Source organism: Rousettus aegyptiacus, unplaced genomic scaffold (genome assembly GCF_014176215.1).
Source record: "Rousettus aegyptiacus isolate mRouAeg1 unplaced genomic scaffold, mRouAeg1.p scaffold_m13_p_9, whole genome shotgun sequence".
NCBI lineage: Eukaryota > Metazoa > Chordata > Mammalia > Chiroptera > Pteropodidae > Rousettus > Rousettus aegyptiacus.
Genome location: NW_023416312.1, coordinates 41,895,792 through 41,916,614, shown reverse-complemented (window position 1 = coordinate 41,916,614; position 20,823 = coordinate 41,895,792). Strand labels below are relative to the sequence as shown.

General features: G+C 32.0%; 1 protein-coding gene and 1 pseudogene across 3 annotated transcripts in view; both read left to right on the top strand.

Annotated features, from left to right (window-relative positions):
* The window catches only part of BRWD3 (bromodomain and WD repeat domain containing 3), a 122,214-nt gene that overhangs the window by 79,514 nt on the left and 21,877 nt on the right, over nt 1-20,823 (top strand). For all 3 annotated transcript variants that reach the window (XM_016164899.2, XM_016164900.2, XM_016164901.2), the window contains 16 exons: nt 1,701-1,881; nt 2,538-2,631; nt 3,476-3,625; nt 4,815-4,891; nt 5,489-5,657; nt 7,090-7,203; nt 9,347-9,454; nt 10,991-11,115; nt 11,883-11,965; nt 13,064-13,175; nt 14,115-14,176; nt 14,280-14,435; nt 15,411-15,531; nt 16,535-16,660; nt 16,747-16,825; nt 20,485-20,541. In XM_016164899.2, coding sequence (XP_016020385.1) covers nt 1,701-1,881; nt 2,538-2,631; nt 3,476-3,625; nt 4,815-4,891; nt 5,489-5,657; nt 7,090-7,203; nt 9,347-9,454; nt 10,991-11,115; nt 11,883-11,965; nt 13,064-13,175; nt 14,115-14,176; nt 14,280-14,435; nt 15,411-15,531; nt 16,535-16,660; nt 16,747-16,825; nt 20,485-20,541 — 1,814 coding nt within the window. The remainder of the gene's footprint in view (nt 1-1,700; nt 1,882-2,537; nt 2,632-3,475; nt 3,626-4,814; nt 4,892-5,488; nt 5,658-7,089; nt 7,204-9,346; nt 9,455-10,990; nt 11,116-11,882; nt 11,966-13,063; nt 13,176-14,114; nt 14,177-14,279; nt 14,436-15,410; nt 15,532-16,534; nt 16,661-16,746; nt 16,826-20,484; nt 20,542-20,823) is intronic.
* On the top strand, nt 8,522-8,640 carry LOC118608550 (annotated as a pseudogene).

The window sequence follows — 20,823 nt, the reverse complement described above, 5'->3', positions numbered from 1 at the left end:
CAATTTATAAATCAGGCACAGTAAGAGATTGAGAACAATTGCGAAAAATAAAATAGAACAATGATAACAGTATATACTATGTTAAAAGTTACAGGAATGTGGTCTCTCTCTGAAAACCCATCTAATAACCAAGTCAGTTACTAAGTGACTAACTGACGAGGAGTGTATGCAGCATGGATACACTTAACAAAGTGATGAATCCTGTCCCAGGGTGATGGAATGAGACATTTCAAGAGAGATTTCATCATGCTACTCAGAACATCATGCAGTTCAAAACTTATAAATTGTTTATTTATTAAAATTTTCAATTTAATACTTTTGGACCATGGTTGACCATGAAATCATGGATAAAACTACTGTACCAGGTTTCTTCGGATAGATTTGAAATGCCATTAGTCAAAGAGATCTCATCTAATTCTATTTGCAGTATTCATTTGTTTTGAGTTTTTTCTGATGCTTATTTTAACAGTTGAATGTTCTATTGCTATTTTTGTTTTATCTGCAAATACAACAAAAAGAAATTAACAAGAACCTTTCCCACTTTTCATCGATTATCAATTTCGAAAAGGAAATTTTGACAGTTAACTTTTTTTTGTTTACAGTTTTTCTCTTACCAGTTTCGCAAATCTTATTGAAGCTTTATTCAGAATCCTTTTTGTTTGTTTTATTAGATTTTATATGTAAGTGAAACCATATGGTATTTGTCTTTCTTTGTCTGACTTACTTCACTTATAATATACTCTAGATCCAGTCATGTTGTCAAAAATGGCAAGATTTTGTTTTTTTATTGCTATGTAATATTCCATTGTATATTTACACCACATCTTCTTTATTCATTCATCTGTTGATAGATACCTAGGTTGCTTCAATATCTTGACTATTGTAAATAATGCAGCAATGAACATAGGGGTGCAGATATATTTTCGAATTGGTGTTTTCATTTCTTTTGGGTAAATACCCAGAAATAGAAATGTTGGGACATATGGTATATCTGGTTTTTGTTTGTTTGTTTTGTTTTGTTTTGTTTTTTAGGAATCTCCAAACTTCCATAGTGGCTGTATCAGTTTGCGTTTCTACTAATAGTGCACAAGGATTACCAGAGGGAGGGGTTGGGAGGATGGGTAAAAAGGGGAAGGGGAATATAGTCAATAATAGTCAATAATATTGTGGTAAGTATATAAAGTAACAGATGATTAGTAGAATTAGTAGGTAAACACATTATAAGGTATAAAAATGTTAAATCAGGTGAAAATACTGTACATCTGAAACTAATATGACCAATATAAGATTGTATACCAGCTATACTTAAATAAAAAAATAAATTTAAAAAGAATCTTTGGTCTAAATAAAAATAGAATTAAGATTAAAAGGCTGCTTTCTGATCTAGTACTAATAAATATTTGTGAATCTACCAAGTCATGTTAAATATGCTTTTTTTATATTTACTGAACATTTAGTAGATGACAGATATGAAAGTGCTTTGAAAAACATTGAAAGATCTATAGAAACTTTAAACATTTATTGAGTACCTTCTTTATTCATAACACTATAAAAACCATTAAGGGAGTACAGAAAATGTTGACCAAAGGCATAGCAATATTGCCCCACAGTATTATCTTTGAATTTCCTATTTTGTTTAGAGCTCTAATCTAGAAAAGTTTGGTACCTTAGCTCAAAAAGTGTCTTTGTTTTTGTTTTAGCTCTGAGAATTTCAAATATGGACATATCTTCTCCAAATATTGGGCTTCGACGTAGTGGTCAAATTGAAGGTGTCCGACAAATGAATAACAATGCTCTTAGGAGTCAGATGGCCACCGAACGAGATCTCATGGCATGGAGCAGACGAGTGGTGGTCAATGAACTGAATCATGGGGTTAGTAGGTGAGTCAATATGGTAATATTCATAAGAAAATTGAGAGCTTTGTTTTTTTTGTTAAGTAAATTAAAATGGTCTATGTTAGTGTAATTTTAATAACTAAAGTATTTTTTTAAATCCAACTGAGTTGTGAATTAGTTTTTCCACATTATTTCAGTTAGTTCACTCCATAACAACTATTTAATGAATGTCTTCAATTTGCTTAGCTTTGTGTTAAATAGTTTGAGGAATACTGAAAAATAAAAATTATGATCTCTATGTCTTTGATGAGTTTATAGTCTAAATTAGAAGATGAGAATACAAATACAATTAAGTAAAAACATAAAACCATATGTGAATAAGTATGCCAGTGATATGTGGATCCCAGATTCAACAGCAATTTTGAGAAGGCTATCAATTTGATATTGGAGTAGTTTGAGAGTACAATATAGATATATAGTAAACCCCAGTGCTTAGGAGGGTATATTTACTAATGACATTTAAGTAGTCATCCTTGGAGGATGAAAGGATTTCATTAGCATGAAATTTCATTAACACCACTGAATTGTATACCTAACAATGCTTCAAATGACAAATTTTGCATTTAAAAGTATTTTGTTATCTGATTATCAGCTTGCTTTTTGATGATTTTCTGTTACTTTGACCTTTGATTTCTTATTAGGATTCAGGAAGAATGTAGAACTGCAAAAGGTGACATAGAAATTAGTCTTTATACAGTTGAAAAGAAGAAAAAGCCATCTTATGCTACCCAAAGGGTGAGTTTAGTTTGGAATACACTGTTTGCAAATATTTGCAGATACCAGATTTTTTGAAAGGCTATAGGTGTGTATTAAAGGACTATTGAGTACCTGCTTTATTCATAAGACATAACTCCAAATTGAGATATATGGTTATTATTAATAAAGATAAAATTACACAAAGTTAAGACTGTCCCCAAAATGCTAGGACATTATGGTCATTGTAGGTATAGGCAATTTGTATTAAAATACCATTTTTATGTGGTTAAAGAAAAACCTTAAAATTACTGCCTGATCACTAATCACAATGTAAAACAAATGCTCTGGTACCCTAGGCCAGAGGTTGGCAAGCTACTGCCTATGGCTATATCCAGTGTACTGCTTATTCCTATTAATAAAATTTTATTGGAACTCAGCCATACTTATTTATTTTATATTGACTGTGACTGCTTTCACACTACATGGAGACAAGTATTTGCAACATAGATCATATGACCTGCAAAACCAAAAATGTTTACACTTTGGCCCTTGATAGGAAAAGTTTGCCAACACCTGCCCTAGGCACACTCCTGGCCTGCTTAATCATACAGGAGCAAAATCTAATCTATACAATGGGAAGATTCTTATTCCCACTAGAAACTGCTAAGCAGGGAGTAAAATTCCTGTACTCCATTTGGTACCTAGTAAGCTCTTTACTAGTACTCTGGGTTAATATGTATAAATATCTTAGGTTTCCTTTTGGAGGACTTATTTCTATCCCGTAGCTCCACCCCCGCCCAATTGATTTGCGTTATATATGTTCATTTGTGTATGTTCATTGAGTCTTTCATTTTTTAAAATCTGTTTTCCTTCTGTTTTCTAGAATGATTATCAGCCTAGCTGTGGACGGTCTTTACGAAGGACGCAACGTAAGCGTCAGCATACTTACCAAACACGGTCCAACATAGATCATAATTCACAAGCACCATGTCAAAATTCAGGTGTACAGGATGATTCAGATAGCTCCTCAGAGGTTAGATATCTGATATTATTTACTCAATGTAATTTTTGTTTCCCAGTTTGTATCTCTTTGGGTTTACTTTTAAGGGTCACTTCTTTAACAGAAATTTATTTTAATGATTTTCTTATAAGAATATTATTAGTTAATAAGATAATCAATAGGCAAGTTTGAGGATTGAATTCCTTTAGCTATCTTTTCTGATTTGTACCTAAGATATTATCTTGGTTGAATGTATCAAACATGCCAGCAAAAGTTTGGCTTTGGGACATTGGGAAGGTGGTGAGAGGAAATCTGCCTAGAAATGGAAAGAAATGGAATATGGAAAACAGTGATAACTGGTTATACAATCTCAGAACTGGTTGACTGTGATCAGCACAATATACAAGTTTTCTGTTATTGTTGACTTCACCAGTCATGGAGGTTACTGAGTGATGATTTTTCTCAGACTATCTTTTTCATGGTAGTGTAATAAAGAGTATAACAATTCTTCATGTTCTTCTCTTCTTCAGTCCTTTCCTTTTGTTCTCTTAACTGTAGTTGTTAAGTAAATAGTGAGGGTTTAATTATGCTTTGACAATATATGGTACCACATTTTTCTCTAACCATTCACAATTTTTTAAAACTCTTATTAATGGTGTCCCTCCTGTCTTCCACATGAAAATCTTGACCTGAAAAAGAATGATCACATATTCAGGAATTGATATTACCTTTTAATGTAATAATGATATTATGCTTATGTTTTTTAAAAAATCTTAATCTTAATAAAAATTTGTACTTAGAATGTTTTTTTGGTCCATATTTACTTCAAAATAATCCCTGGGATATGAGGCAGGTTATCTATTCACTCCACTTTGATGTGTTTGAAATTTTACATAATCAAAAGATTAATTTTTATAGAGAGTAATTATATTAACTTGCTGGAGGTATGTAGATATATATTTTTAAAATTATTTTAGCATACTAAGTCTTTGAAATAATCAAAGATGTCTCATACCAATAAGATAGTAGATGACCAGAAAATTTTAAATACCTGGTAGGCTTAGTTATGAGTTGCAGAGATGTGAAGAAAATGATGATGTACATTTTAACTAGAACATTCTGAAGGGTGGATACACAGTTTCTTATGAAACATGTAGTCTGTGCTAATTAATAATATGCTGTTTAATAACCATATATCTCAATTACTGGCTCTTTGTTTCAGGAAGATGAAACAGTTGGCACAAGTGATGCTTCTGTAGAAGATCTTGTTATTGAATGGCAAAGTGAAAGTTCTTCCAGGTAGTTTTAATGATTTTGATGTGGTCAAAATTATTTGACAGTTTTAATGTGTAATTATGTTCTCATATGAATTTGTTAAGACCAGAGTTAAAATAGTATTTTATGGCAGAAAGAGAACAGGGTTGGAAGCCCAGAGACCTGATGTTTTATCTTGGCTCTGGCAATATCTTTTTGGGCATGTCACTGTGGACTTTCATTCCCTCATCTGTAAAATAAAATCCTTTGTAAATCCAAGAGCTTATATGTATACATATTATATGTATTTATTTTAGTTTTAAAACAACTACGTTTAGCTATTTCTAGTGAAAAAGCATCTTTATTTAAAAAAAAAAAAAACTTTTGTGATTTGGACAGGAACTTTGAATTTTAAATTCTGTTATGGGAAACTAAGCATTATATTTTATCCAAGAATCATTTCATTTAAAATCACTTAGGTGATCATCAGAATTTTATATTGATATTTTCTTCTCTTCGGTTAAACAAAACTGAACCATGTCATTTATAATGTTGTTTGATTAAAAATAGTCATCCTTCAATTCTGAGGCAAAACTATTCCTTTTCTAAACTTATTTATTCATAATTTTGATTTATTTACAGTGATTCATCAAGTGAATATTCTGATTGGACAGCAGATGCTGGAATAAATTTGCAGCCTCCAAAAAGACAAACCAGACAGGCAACACGGAAAATATGCAGCAGCTCTGATGAGGAGAATTTGAAGTCACTAGAAGAAAGGCAAAAGAAACCTAAACAGACTAGAAAGAAGGTTTGTAAGTTTATAGGTTGTTTTTGTCGTTTTTGTTTTTGCCTTGATACTTGAATATTTTTTACCATATTTTTTAAATTTATATATATTTTTGGTAACATTAGTTAAGGAAATCCCGTAAGTTTCAGGCATGCAATTTAACAGTAAGGTGTGTGTATGTGTGTGTGTGTGTTACACTGTGTGTTCCCCTCCCATAGTTAGATTTCTTTCTATCACTGTATATTTAACCCCTTTTCCCCCATCTACCTTTCCTCCTCCTCCTTTCCCCCTACCCTCTGGTAACCACTAGTCTATTGTCCATGTCCATGAGGCTCTATTTGTTTGTCCTGTTCATTTGTTCCTTTTAGGTTTATATCCCACATATAAGTGATATCATGTGGTTTTCAGCTTTTTTATCTGGCTTATTTCACTTAGCATGATTATCTCAAGGTCCATCCATGTTGTCGCAAATAGCAGTATTTCATCTCTTCTTATGACTAATATTTCATTGTATATATGTACCACATCTTCTTTATCCAGTCATCTATCATAGGACACTTCGGTTTCTTCCATGCCCTGGCCACAGTGAATAATGCTGTTATGAACATTAGTGTGAAATATCTTTTCAGATATGAGTTTTCAGATACTTGAATATCTGGCAGTAACATTTTTCTCTAAAGATAACATTCCATTTGAGAAACTAAGTAAAATAATCTAACATAAGTTTAAAATATAAAGAAATTTAAAATTTTTTCTCATCAAAAGTATATTCTAGAATATCTTATTGTTATTAAATTAAAACATTCACAATTATTTGTTAAAATGTAATTGAGTTTTAAATAATAAGCCACTATAGTATAAAAGTGTTACATTTGTCATGTCATCAGTCATAATTTTCTATGCATTTTTGACTTGTAAATTGGAAGGGTATGATAAATGGAGTAGTATTCTTTTTCATCTTTTTATATGTTTTTACTTCACCCCAGCGATGGTATATTTTCCAACTATAATTTTATTTAGATGATATAAAGACTTAATTCACATATTTCTTTAAATATTAATTTAAAAATTTATTGTGTATGTATTTGGTAACCTGTTGCTTTAGTAGACAGAATTAGCTTTCTGATTGCTACCATTTTATTGGCAAAAAGTTACTGTGTCACTTGTATTTGAATTCATGTGGCATTCTAAAGACCTGAAGAGTAAAATTTGCAGTTTTTAGATAGTATAGAGTATCAGATTATTTTCAGCCAAAACTGAGCAACATGTTAAGAACTCACTCGAGTATTTTATTGATATACAAGTTGTGCATCATTAATTGGTAAAGAAAAATGTTTAAAATTTGTGTATTTTGGGTTTCATTATAACCTAATGTTTTTAACATTCTCTACCTGTTATTTTTATACTACTGTTCATGTATTTATTCTTTATATATTTGTGAACTATATTTTAGAAAGGAGGACTGGTTTCTATGGCAGGTGAGCCTAATGAAGAATGGTTTGCCCCTCAGTGGATCTTGGATACTATTCCACGACGTTCTCCGTTTGTCCCACAAATGGGTGATGAGGTAATTATTACCTGTTATAACCCTTTTCTCTTAGAACCTGATGAACACTCACTATAGTCAGTCTTAGGGCATTTATATTCTCAATTCTATTATGGTCATGTGTACAGTGTCTTAGCTGCTCTGATATTTCTCGTGGACAGTGTCTGAATCTTATTAACCTTTATATCCTTTGTAGGACCTGGTGCAGAGCCTTCAGTTTAGTAGACGTCCTGTGAACATTGAGATAAATTGATTGGCTTGTGATGTCCTGAAAACAATAATTTTTTTAATTTTAGTTGCCATGTAGTAGAATCAAGTATTTTGAGTCCTAACTCAAGTCCTAATATTTTCCAAAATGAAGCCCATGCTCAACCCGATAGGAAATACACTAGAGGATAATTACCCCTTTCAATGATTAGGGGAATATCATTTACAAACAAGGCTTTAAATTATATCTGGTGAAAAAAAGTTAATTTTTATTTTTCTTATGAAAATTACAGTAATGTAATATTTGAGCTCTAGTTAGTATATATGGTCTCTGATATATTGACTAATCTTTTTTGAGTAATTTAAGGCTTACATGCAGTTTTTAATATAAGACTAATAGTAGGAATATAATGTTGTCATCATAATAAAAGGAATAAAACCTTGCATATAGTTCTAAAAATCTTGGGACCAATAAAAATTTCACCAAACGTTTCTATAATTGCCTGTTATAGATATCTTGTGCCAGAGATAGCTATCTAAGTAGCTTTATGAATAAGCTGATACTTCCTGATTATTTTTTGATGTTCAAATATTTTTCTTTCATAAGTGTGTCTTGTAATATACTTTTGAGCAATGTTTATTTATGTGGTTATTTTAGTAGAACATGCTCTGATGAATACTGTATCAAAAAAAAACCTAAAGGACTTTTTGGGGGGCATATCCAAACCCACTGTTTCTCATATTTATTGCCTGTTTTTATGGAGGTTGAAGAGGGATAATTTTGAATTAATCTTAGAAGACTATAGAACAAGATAAGGATCTGTATACTCTTATGATCTGATGAAACTGCTCTCTCATCTATTTGTTGAGTACAGGAATAAATATATACTAAAGGATATCTGAATAACATGCTCACTATTGACTTTTTTCACCCCTACAATTTGTTTATTTACTAATATTTAAATCTTTTTTTAATTTTCTACTTTTATTTGTAGCTTTTAGAAATTCTGACTTAGACATTGTTGATTGGTAGAGTATGTCAGTGTATTATTGAAATTTCATAGTATGGTATTTTTTATGTTGCTTTCTTCTATTTATTTATTTCTACCACCTCTTTAAACTTATTGTGGGAGTCTATGGCCATGCTATCCTGAATGAACCCAATCCCGTCTGATCTCGGAAGCTAGGCAGGGTCGGGTTTGGTTAATACTTAGATGGGAGACCATCTAGGAAGACCAGATGCTTTAGACGTAAAAAATAAATAAATTAATTAATAATATGGGATTATAAGCTGCTCAGGTCTTTGCAATCTGTGTGGTTAACCAAGGGTTGCCTCACCTAAAAAAAAAAAACAACTTATTGTGGAGAAAGAAATTATTTTTAATAAATCGGAATATAGTAGTGGTCTTAAGGAGGTGAAGGATCTTACCAAGCCCTTGGGTTTATTTTCCTTCCATACAATGCCATTTCTGATGTTCATTCTTATAAAAAAAATTTAATTTGTCTGGAAATTATTCTATATAGTAGCTGCCAGTTAGAAGTGTGTGTGTGTGTGTGTGTGTGTGTATGTGTGTGTGTGTAGGCTGACTATTAAAATACTTAGAATGTCAACTATAATTTGAAATGTAGAACTATAAAATAGGAATAAATATTTAAAATAAAATAAGGATTTCATGTACATTTGTAATTAGTCTGTTTTTTCAGAAATGTTGAAGCTGCTTGGGAAAAAGAACTTCATGTGCAGTGTTTACATTATGCAGTACTTAGTGCAGGGCTATATAGATGTGAGTACTGAATAACATTATTTGATAGTGACAAGTACATTGTACACCTTTTTTTCAAGTTTATATTTATGTTTGTTGTAAGCAGAAGAGGACATTTGTAGGAATATATATTGGGATGTATAGAGTTGTTTAATTGGACACTGCTGCTTAAGAACTCACCTTTTTTGTTTAAGCTTATCTATTTTAGGCAAGGACATGAAGCTTATGTGCGGGCTGTAAGGAAATCAAAAATATACAGCGTTAATTTACAAAAACAGCCGTGGAATAAAATGGATCTCAGGGTAAGTTTTCCAAGTTCATAAACTATGCAATTGAAGTGGCTTTGGAATTAAGTTACTTTCCTATAGGGTTTCCCTCAGTTTCATGCATAGCTCACTGTTGACTGTGTGTTGATATATAATATTCTTGTATAGCTGACTGTTATAGGTCATAGTTTGTGTTCCCTGAAATTTGTATGCCACATATTATCCTGATTATTGGACCTAATTTCCTTCAAGCAAAGCAGTAGTTCTCTGGTGTGGATATTTTCTTCAAAAGCCTTGTATATCCTGGAGGTTCTATAAACTGACCACATGTGTGGACTACAAACACCCTTGTGGTTCTGACAGCTTTAGGATATAGTTAATATCCTAAATCCCAAGAAGCTCAGAACTTTGTGGTGTTTTATGGATTATCTCTTTTGATATAGTACCTATGTAGCTACATTGTATTGATTAAAATATGTATGTATATTTTTAGAGGATTTTCTGCCCATAAATACATATTCATACATGCATATGCACATACAGAGAGACAGGGATACATATACCATTTCTTTGTAGGTTTACACTTTTTTTTTGACTTGGAAAACAAGAGACTAAAGAGCAATTTTACAGTAGTTTTCTAGGTAAATGAAGGGTTGTTGTGTGATGATGCTTAGCAAGAAGGATTCAAGAGAGAATGTGTATATTTACTGAAGTAAAGATTTAAACACTTGTAAAAAATTTGATTAAAGTTGTAAGATGCTAAATATCTTATCAAGTGAGTTTTCCATAATTATCTTCTGGGAGATAAGGATGCTACCATCTATTCTGAATCAGGTGAATGTTGAATTCTGTTTTTGTTTGTTTGTTTGTTTTAGAATCAGGAATGAATAAAATGTGATTTCTTATTTTAAATTCTAACCTTGTGGTTCTAGGAAATTGTAAGAGGTAACATATTAGTGGTACAAAACCTAAGCTTTGGAATAAAACCTAAATTTCAGTCCCAGATCTGCTGTATACCAGTGTAGAACTTTAAGCAAATCACTGTACCCACGAGGTTCAGTTTTGTCATCTATTAAGAGTATATAATCAATCTATAAGGGCTGTATTGTAAAATAATACTGTAAGCATTCAAAAATGCAAATCATTTCCTTAAACATACATGTATATGTCTACTTGCATACTTAACCTACTGTATTTCTGTCAGAGGAGTGATTCTTAACCAGACAGCATATCATAGTCTCCTGGGGGAGTTTTAAAGAAAATATATATTACTGAATTATACCCCAGACCTACTGGATTCTATTCTATAAGAGTAGGGTTTGGGAACATAAATTTTAAAAATTTCCAAAGGAGAGTCTGCTGTTTATCCGTGGTTTAGAGCTCTGCACTAAACTACAACCTGTTATAAAGGGTCAACAGCCATGTCTTATTACCTTTAATACTTAGTGTAGTGCCTAGTATTTGGTCAGTGTTCACATCATTTTTAAATTGTTTGAATAATATTGAAATATGTAAGTGTTAGGCATTCGTTTATATTGAAAGTAATAGTTTATTGGTTTTTTTCATGAATAGGAACAAGAGTTTGTTAAGATTGTAGGAATCAAATATGAAGTTGGACCACCTACACTATGCTGCTTGAAGCTTGCATTTTTGGACCCCATTTCAGGCAAAATGACTGGAGAATCTTTTTCCATTAAGTGAGTAACTGTGTGTGTGTATGTGTTTTAGTCCCTATTATGTATTCTTCAGAGTATAAGACTTGTTGGGAAAGAAAACACTACAGCACTATAGGCTTTAGAGTTTTAAAGACCAAGGCTTAATGTTTAATTCTTGCTTTGTTTCTTTACTTAATAGCACTCGCTCACACTAGCAATTTCTCTCTCTCTCTCTCTCTCTCTCTCTCTCTCCATATATATATATATATATACACACACACACACACACACACACATATGTGTGTACATATATACACATATATATGTACACACATATATATAGCTATTAATATGTGTGTATATATACCTAATGTGTTTTTAATGGAATGTGTATGTGCGTGTGTGTGTATATATCCATGAGGAAGTCACTTCTCTTGTTTTTTGCATTTCTGTTAATAACAGTAGGAATAATTAGTTAATGGCATGTTTCTGAGAGTAAGTTTGAAATCTGAAACAAAATAACATCATTTCATACTTTTATTAAAAAGTCCTTGGTAAAAAAAATGCCTTGTATTAAACTTAAAGAACCTTCATTGACGTTGTTATGTTATTGAAGTGATAATAGCAGTAAGCAGGACACTCTGAAACAGATCAAACCAGATGGAGTTTAATTTAAGTAAAGGTACTTTAGGGAGTTTGAAGTTTGTAACAATTTGCGTAATGGCTCCACATTTAACATATATCCTTAGATAGTAACAGATACTGTTATAATTGTATATTGATTCATATGTGCTTTATTTTCTGTACAGGTATCATGACATGCCAGATGTCATTGACTTCCTTGTGCTACATCAGTTTTATAATGAAGCCAAAGAAAGGAACTGGCAGATTGGTAAGTATAGACTTCTCACTTAATAACTATTAAGTTTTAGGTAGATTAAGTAACATTTTAAACTTTGATTTAGTAGAAAGAAACTAGTTTAACATGTAGCTGGAGAAAGCTCTTAGCTAAATTAGAAAAATTAAGTTAAAAATTTCTTTTCAGATATGTTTAGGTGATTTTTTGCACATTGTATATGTCATAACCTCTAAACTTTCTGCAAATACCTACTCTATTAGAATACAAATCCAAGTTAAAAAGAAAATTATCAAATGTCAGTTGCCCTACAATAGAATACTTAACACTTTGGCTCTTAAAACAGACCATTACTGATTGTGGTTTTCTTTCTTTCTCTCATTTCTCTCTCATATCTCTCTCTCTCTCTCTCTCTCTCTCTCTCTCTCTCTCTCTCTCTCTCTCTCTCTCCACTCCTACCCCTCTTTTCTCCCTCTCTCCCCCTCTCCCCCTTTCTCTCTCCCTCATTCCCACTTTTAACCTCTGTACTTCACTTCCATTATCTTTAAAATAGGAATCACATGAGAACACACCTGTAAGGTTGATATGAGCAATAAATGTATTAATATATAGAAAGTGCTCCAAGTGGTACCTGACAACAGAGTAAATGCTATTTAAATGTTTGTTATTCATACTTTAAAGTTTTCTTCTTTCTTAGGTGGAAGAAACATTTTTGTCCACAATGCTTTGGTTTTGTAATTTTTAGCCATTTAGAAACAGAAAACTAGTATGAAGAGATTTTTGAAAGCAAAAAAGAGAAGAAACAACTATAGAAATATATGTACAGTACAAGAAGGAGTGTGCCTAATGATGATTCCAAGTAATTGATAAAAGTTAAATTATACGTGGTAACATTTATTTAAGAAGACATGGACCTATATGATTTATTTCGGAAAAATTACTAGTACCTGGAAATCAAAATCCTTAAATATGGTAAAATGTAAAATTCACTTATCTGGAAAGCTCAGTTTGAAACCTCTTAACAACGCTAGTTATGGTACTACTTCCATATTCAACAAAAAGTAGCAATTTAGAGTGGGAACAGAGCTATTATTCTCAAGAGCACCCTTTTAAGAATTTCTGAAAACATTATAGGTGATAGATTCCGCAGTATAATAGATGACGCCTGGTGGTTTGGGACCGTGGAGAGCCAGCAGCCTTTTCAACCAGAGTATCCTGATAGTTCTTTCCAGTGTTATAGTGTTCAGTAAGTACAATTATGGTCTTTTATGCCTGATATAATACTTTAGTACTATATGGACTTTCTGTAAATATTACCAGGAAAAATACCTTTTTATCTGACTTATCTAATCTTATAAGACCTATACTTGTAAAGAAGTAATCATTGTAGCTATAGGAAAGAATTTGATGTTAAACCTTTTGGCCCACTATGCTAAAACAGGTAAATGTTCCTGCTAAAACAAAACAGGAACTAAAGACTTATTTCTCCCTCCCCTATGCCTGTGTTGTCTTTATTTCATAAAGAATACTGAAATTAAGTCAGTGTTTAAAGTAATTGTTACAGTTGGAATATAGCAATGAAAATTAACATCTAGTCTATTATTGAATGGTGTGAATTCTAGGTAGGTGACTGCATTATCTTTGGATGTGATATTTGTCTACAATATCTGCTTTAGTTCTTCATGAAATCCCAGAGTTATAATAGTCCTAATTAATGAAGTTTCTAGTCAGTAACAATAGAAGAAATGTTTAATCTGTGACTATTGACTTTTAGTCTCCATATTGCAGATCAAAATGGAATAATAAAAATGTGGAGATTTTATAATACTTAAACTGTTAGGATAAAGTAGATTATCTCACAGAAATAAGTGATCTATTAAATTGGCTTTTTTTTTTTAACCTGAAAGGAATTCTCCAAAGAGATCTTTTCATTCTTTACTCTGGCTTAACATTAAATATATCATTGATTGAAATTAAGAATAAGCTTCCTGCTAAGTTTCATATTGATGGACCATGTTTTCTCTTTTAGAGATTTATTATTATCTTTTCGTAAGCAAAGTTGTACTTTAAGGAAAATTGTATTATCCTTTTTCTCATGTCATCCCCAAGAAGTTATGCAAATTATGCTAGTATATAAAATAAGTGTAATATGAATTTGATTTGTATCTTCTTATTTTTTTAATAGCTGGGACAATAATGAGAGAGAAAAGATGAGCCCCTGGGATATGGAGCCAATTCCAGAAGGAAGTAAATATGCTTTTAAAAATGAATTATAATTCTTCTAAAAGAAAAATGACAATAGCATGATATTGGACACTAATTATTTCTAATTTCTCATCTTAATACATAGCTGCTTTTCCAGATGAAGTTGGTGCTGGTGTTCCTGTGTCCCAGGAGGAACTTACTGCTTTGCTATACAAACCCCAGGAAGGAGAGTGGGGGGCTCATTCCAGAGATGAGGAATGTGAACGGGTTATTCAGGGCATCAACCACCTTCTTTCTCTTGGTATGGTGAATGTGAAAGAATATTAGAAAGATGGGAGGGAACAAGGAAAGCCAGCAGAATTTTAAGTTCTACAAAAGGAAATGCAGTTTCTCACTGTACACTTTTAACTCAAAAGGCACAGCGAATCTGCTTTTAATATTAATGTTTTTTATATTAATAAAATTACTTGGCCAAAGTAATGACTGATAAACTTTTTCAGTTCTCTGGTGGCTTGCAATAGTGAAGGCAGGTAAAAGGTGTCTTTTACTTTCTTGGGTCATTTTGACTCTAGTTATTCCCTGAGCCTAACTTTAGGTGGGTTCTTTGGTAAAGACAATGAGTGAGTAATGTATTTTGCTCATATAACTATATTTTCTAAAACATATAATTTGAGACATTTGGCATTTATCCAGAAAAGACATAATGTGACGTTGAACACAGTTCTCCTTTAATTTTGTCTCATCTTACCCGATTTGAACCACCGTATCATGCATGAGTCATAGATATTATATCAAAATAAAATAATAACATTATAACAGTATTGGTCTAATATTTGCATAATTGAATCATTATTTTATTTTATTTTATTTTATTTTTGTAGAAAGTATATGGCCATATTTATTAGAATTTTAAATATGTATACAATTTGACTGAACAACTAGGAGTTTATAGACGTAAAATCACCAGTATATAAGGATAAATGTACAAGGATTTTTCAATTTTTTTATTTATTCTTTTATTAATTTCAAGTACATAATACATTGGTTAGACATTTATATAGTTTATGAAATGATCCACTTGATTGTTTTTTCTCTCCTATGGCTCTACACCTAGCCATCACATTACTGCTGACTGCATTCCCTATGCCGTGAATCATCATTATTTTAGAAATATAGTATATTGCCCTTCCTTCTGTTTTATGTATGAGTTTTGTTTGTTAACATGAAACGTTAAATGTTCTTTATAACTGCCTTTTTTATTTTGGTAATATTATAGATTTTGCCAGCCCTTTTGCTGTTCCAGTGGATCTCAGTGCCTATCCCTTGTATTGTACTGTAGTTGCTTATCCAACTGACCTCAATACCATCAGGCGGAGACTTGAAAATCGCTTTTACAGGTCTGTTTAGTTTTATCATTGACTATAAAGTTTATAGCTTTATGTCTTTTGACTTCCTTTTTGCATAACGATACACTGAGATCTGTTTTCAAAGTATAAAATAATCATTCAAAAGACCCACTTCAGATTTTCTTCTAAAAATTTAGAACACTAATTTCCTTTTATTTAATAGATTATGAGTCTTCCAGGGTAAGAAGAGGTATGGAATAAAGTACAGGCCAGAAGTTATGAGTAGTACAAATCATGTGTGAAACAAAAACTAAAAGTTTAAAATTTTAGTTTATTAAAGGTAGATTTAAGTGATTTGTGGATATATCTCGATTAAGGTGCTACAAAGACTTGGAGCACGTTTAAATCTCTTGTTGAGGTATTAAGCAGCAGTTAATTAGATTTAATTACCATGTATATGCAAAAAGAGCCAGGTTATTCAGGCTATTTTTTTCTTTAGTTTGAGTTGGGAGTGCAGTGACTATGAGAAGGCAATGGAGGGCAGCTTTTGGTACCTCTCACCCCGGAGTTCACCGGGTCCTGACCACAGTTATTCCATAAACTGATTATAAAAATAACCAATTGGGTGTAATTTATAACATTACCTATAATTTCATCTGATAATATATATCATAAAAATAACCAGGTAAAAATCTGTCCTTTTATATAACCTGGTTTCTTTTTTCTTGCTCTTCACATCTTCCTCTGCCAACTAAACATTCTTTTGACTATCGAAACAGTTCGTTTTGTTTCTATTTGGTCAAATCACTATTTGCCCATAATGTCCTGGATCAGTTCTTTTCCAAGTTAAAATATGCAGTCCAGGAGTTCTAAATTTTTGCCTGTGCTTCACACACATAGGAGTCACACACACACACACACACACACACACACACACACACATATATATTAGAACATCATGATTTAAGTGCCTACCTGTTCTATGTTATATATTCTTAGAAAAGACTTTAAATGTATCAACCAAGAGTAATGGAAGGTATTTTTTATTTCACAGGAGAATATCAGCATTAATGTGGGAGGTACGCTACATTGAACATAATGCCAGGACTTTCAATGAGCCAGACAGTCCTATAGTTAAAGCAGCCAAAATTGTAACTGATGTATTACTTCGATTTATTGGGTAAGAAGTAGTTTTATCTTCCATAGAGACTGATTTCTGATTTTTTAAATTTATTGAAATATATTTTGACTTATCATATTTCTTAGGGACCAGAGCTGTACTGATATACTGGATACTTATAATAAAATTAAAGCAGAAGAACTAAACAGTACTGATACAGAGGAGGTAAGAATTGTAGCATGATTAATAGGAATAAATTCCTTTTCTGTTAGTATTACATGTAGATGTTATCACTGGCTACAAGTGATGAAGCAGATTTTTAAAAGCTAGCTAAATATCTGTATCTTTTTTGTATTAAACTATTTAATTGTACTTAGATGGCATATAAGAAAAATGTAGTAATGCTACTACTGTATTCAGAGACAGGTGTCTAATCATTCTGTTTGACTTAGTGGGTTTCAGTGATGAGAAATCAAGACTTCATTTTACAGCCCTTAAAAACAGGAAAAAGCACTAAGTATTTTAAAAGAATGGTTGTTAGTTGGTAGAAATTTAAATAAGGATTCAGTTTCTGTACAGTTTGTGTAAAATATTTAACGTATTTTAAAATTTCAGTTTTCAAAATCTACACTTTTAGTAATTTCATGGAGTTGCTACTTGATCGCCTTTCTGGAAATTTGCTAATGTAAACCAGTTTTTCTTAATGAAATGAAATTAGTGTTGTCAGCAAACCCTCACATATCTGATTTCCCCACTCAGCCATATCCCTAATGTACATAAAGCCATTTTTGACTAGAGGTTATAATAGAAGCAAAGACCAAGATATGAGGCTGAAACAATAATGAAAAGTGAGAATTCATAAATCTTCAGTGGAAGACAATTCATCCCATGGTTGAATAACTCAAATACGTTAGATTCTGTGGTAGTGGCCATTATACCAAGATGTCATATATGTTTATGTTGTCTTTACTCTTATTCACCACAATGGCAAATCTCTAATGTTTTTTACTCTTTAATGAAAATGTATCTTACTACAACATGTTGTATTATTGGGGTTAAATGTTATTTGTATAATAAAAACTCAAATATGCCAATTAGATATTATTCTCCTGGAACTAATGAAAAATATATCATTTTTATGCCTATTATTTTCCCTGACCTTTCATATAAATGCATTTTGACTCAGTATTTCATGTATTGAGAATCTCTCCTCAGAGTAGCACTAGTTGGATTAGAATAGAAAATTAAAGTAAAAGATAATTCAACAAGTTTGTGTGCGTGTGTTTTTTTGTGAGAAAACTTAAGCTCTACAATCTTAGCAAATTTCAATTACAGAATAGAGTGTTAGCAACTATAGCTATCATGTTTTATATTAGATCATTAGATCCTCAGACCTTATTCACCTTATAGGTGAAAATTTGTATGCTTTTACCAATCTTTCCTTATTTCACTGACAACCCAGCCCCTGGCAACCACTTTTCTGTTCTCTATTTTTATGAGTTTGACCTTTTTTAAGATTCTACATATAAGTGATACCATGCAGTATTTGTATTTGTCTGGCTGTTTAACTTAGCATAATGTCCGCCAGGTTCATCCATGTTGTCATAGATGGCAGGATTACCTTCTTTCTCAAGGCTGAATAATATTTTGGTGTGTGCGTAGATATGTATACATCACATCTTTATTCATTCATCTGTTCACAGACACTTAGATTGTTTTCATATCTTGGCTATTGTGAATAATGCTGCAGTAAACATGGGAATGCAATTTTATCTTTTCCATATCCTGTTTTCATTTCCTTTAGATATATACTCAGAAGTGGGCTTGTTGGATCATATGGAAGTTTTGTTTTTGTTTTTGTTTTTTGTTTTTAAATTTGGGGGAACTGCCATACTGTTTTCCATAGGGACTTGACCAATTTACATTTCCACCAACAGTGTACAAAGGTTCCCTTTTTCCCTATCCCTTCTAGCACTTGTTATTTCTTGTCTTTTGGATAATAGCCATTCTAAAAGGTGTGAGGTGATATATCATTTTAGTTTTGATTTGCATTTCTCTGATGATTAGTGATGTTGAGCATTTTTTCATGTACTTAGTGACCATTTGGATATCTTTTTTGGAAAAATGTCTATTTAGTTCCTCTGCCCCATTTGTAATTGGATTGTTTTTTGTTGTTGTTGTTTTGGTTTTGTTTGTTTGTTTTTTGCTATTGAGTTGTGCGAGTTTTTAAAGTATATTTTGGATATCAACCTCTTATCAGATATATTATTTGCAAATATTTTATCCTTTGTAGTAGGTTGCCTTTTCATTTTGTTAATGGTTTCCTCTGCTGTACAGAAAAGCTTTTTAGTTTCATTTAATCCCACTTGTTTATTTTTGCTTCTGTTGCCTTTGCTTTCATCAAATACAAAAAAATCATTGCCAAGTCTGATGTCAAAGAGTTTACCCCCTGTGCTTTCTATAGTTTCTTGTTTCACATTCAAGTTTTTAATTAGTTGGAGTTTTAAGATAGGGATCCAGTTTCTTTTTTCTTTCTTTCTTTCTTTTTTTTTTTGCTTGTGCATATCCAGTTTTCTCAGCACCATTTATTGAAGAGATAGTACTTTCTCCATTGTATATTCTTGGTTCCTTTGTTGTAAATTAATTGACTGTTTATGCATGGGTTTGTTTCTGTGCTCTCTATTCTGTTGCACTGATTTATGTGTGTGTATGTCTTGTCTTTTTCCAATTCCATACTGTTTTGATTATAACTTTGTAATATATTTTGAAATCAGGAAGTATGATGTCTCCACCTTTGTTCTTCTTTCTCAAGATTGCTTTGGCTATTAGTTAGGAGTCTTTTTGTGTGTGTATGTCCATACAAATTTGAGCAGTGTTTTTTTTCTATTTCTGGGAAAAATGCCATTGTGATTTGATAGGAATTGCATTAATGAATCTGTAGATTGCTTTGGGTAGTATAGACATATTGATTCTTGTAATCCATGAGCACAAAGTATCTTTCCATTTATTTGTATCTTCATCAATTTCTTTCATCAGTCTCATATTTTACAGATATAGATCTTTTACCTCTATGATTAAATTTACTTCTAAGTATTTTATTCTTTTTGATGCAATTATAAATGGGATTGCTTTCTTAATTTCTCTGTTAAGAAACACTTGTTTTGTATAATTTTGTTTCTTGCAACTTCACTGAATTATCAGTTCTAACAGTTTCTTGGTAGAGACTAGGTTTTTCTAGGTGTAATATCATGTGATCTAGTAATAGAAACAGTTTTACTTTTTTCTTTCTAATTTGGATACCTTTTGTTGTTCTTACCTAATTGCTGTAGCTAGGACTTCTAATACCATGTTAAAGAAAAGTGGCTAGAGTGGGCATCCTTGTTATGTTTCTGATCTTAAGAGAAAAAGCTTTCAGTTTTTCATTGTCGACCATGATGTTAGTGTGGACTTGTCATACATGTGTCTTTTATTACGTTCAGGTACATTCCCTCTGTGTCTAGTTCATTGAAAATTTTCATCGTGAATAGATTTTGCTCTCCTCAGAGTAGCACTTCTTGGATTAGAATAGAAAATTAAACTAAAATGTGATTCAACAAACGCTAACATTTAGGTACAAGTTCAAATACCAGTCAGTATACTTTTTCCCTTATTTCCTCTTCCGATTTAAAGAAAAACTCTGTTTAATCTTCTCCCAGTACATTTTCTAGATTGTGTACAGCATATAGTCAAAGTTTGGAGACTTTCTCCAACCTTTGTTCTGTTGCCTGCTACAATGAGGGCATTAATTGCAATTGTATTTGCCATTTCTTTGTAAATGTTCATCCAATTTGTAAGACTTTAGGCATAAGTTAACATCTTTTCAATCTCTTCCCTTTTAATTTTAGGATACTGAAATGGTTGATTTAGATTCAGATGGACCCGGTACATCATCTGGAAGAAGGGTAAGTGAATAAAAGAAAAATGTTCAGGCTTCCTGTGTGGAGGATCCCTAAGACCTGCTCCACCTATTTGAAAAGTCGCCAGAAAGACTCACAGAACTCAGTATATATAGTTCTTACTCACTACTAGGTTTTATTACAGTGACACTGTAAGGATACACAGCTGGATCACAGGGAAAAAGACATAGGCAAAGTCTGGAGGAATCCATGTTCGAGCTTCTTTATGATCTCTCCCTCTTTTGAGGGGCCACACAGAGGACACTCTTCCCTTGGCAGTGAAAATGG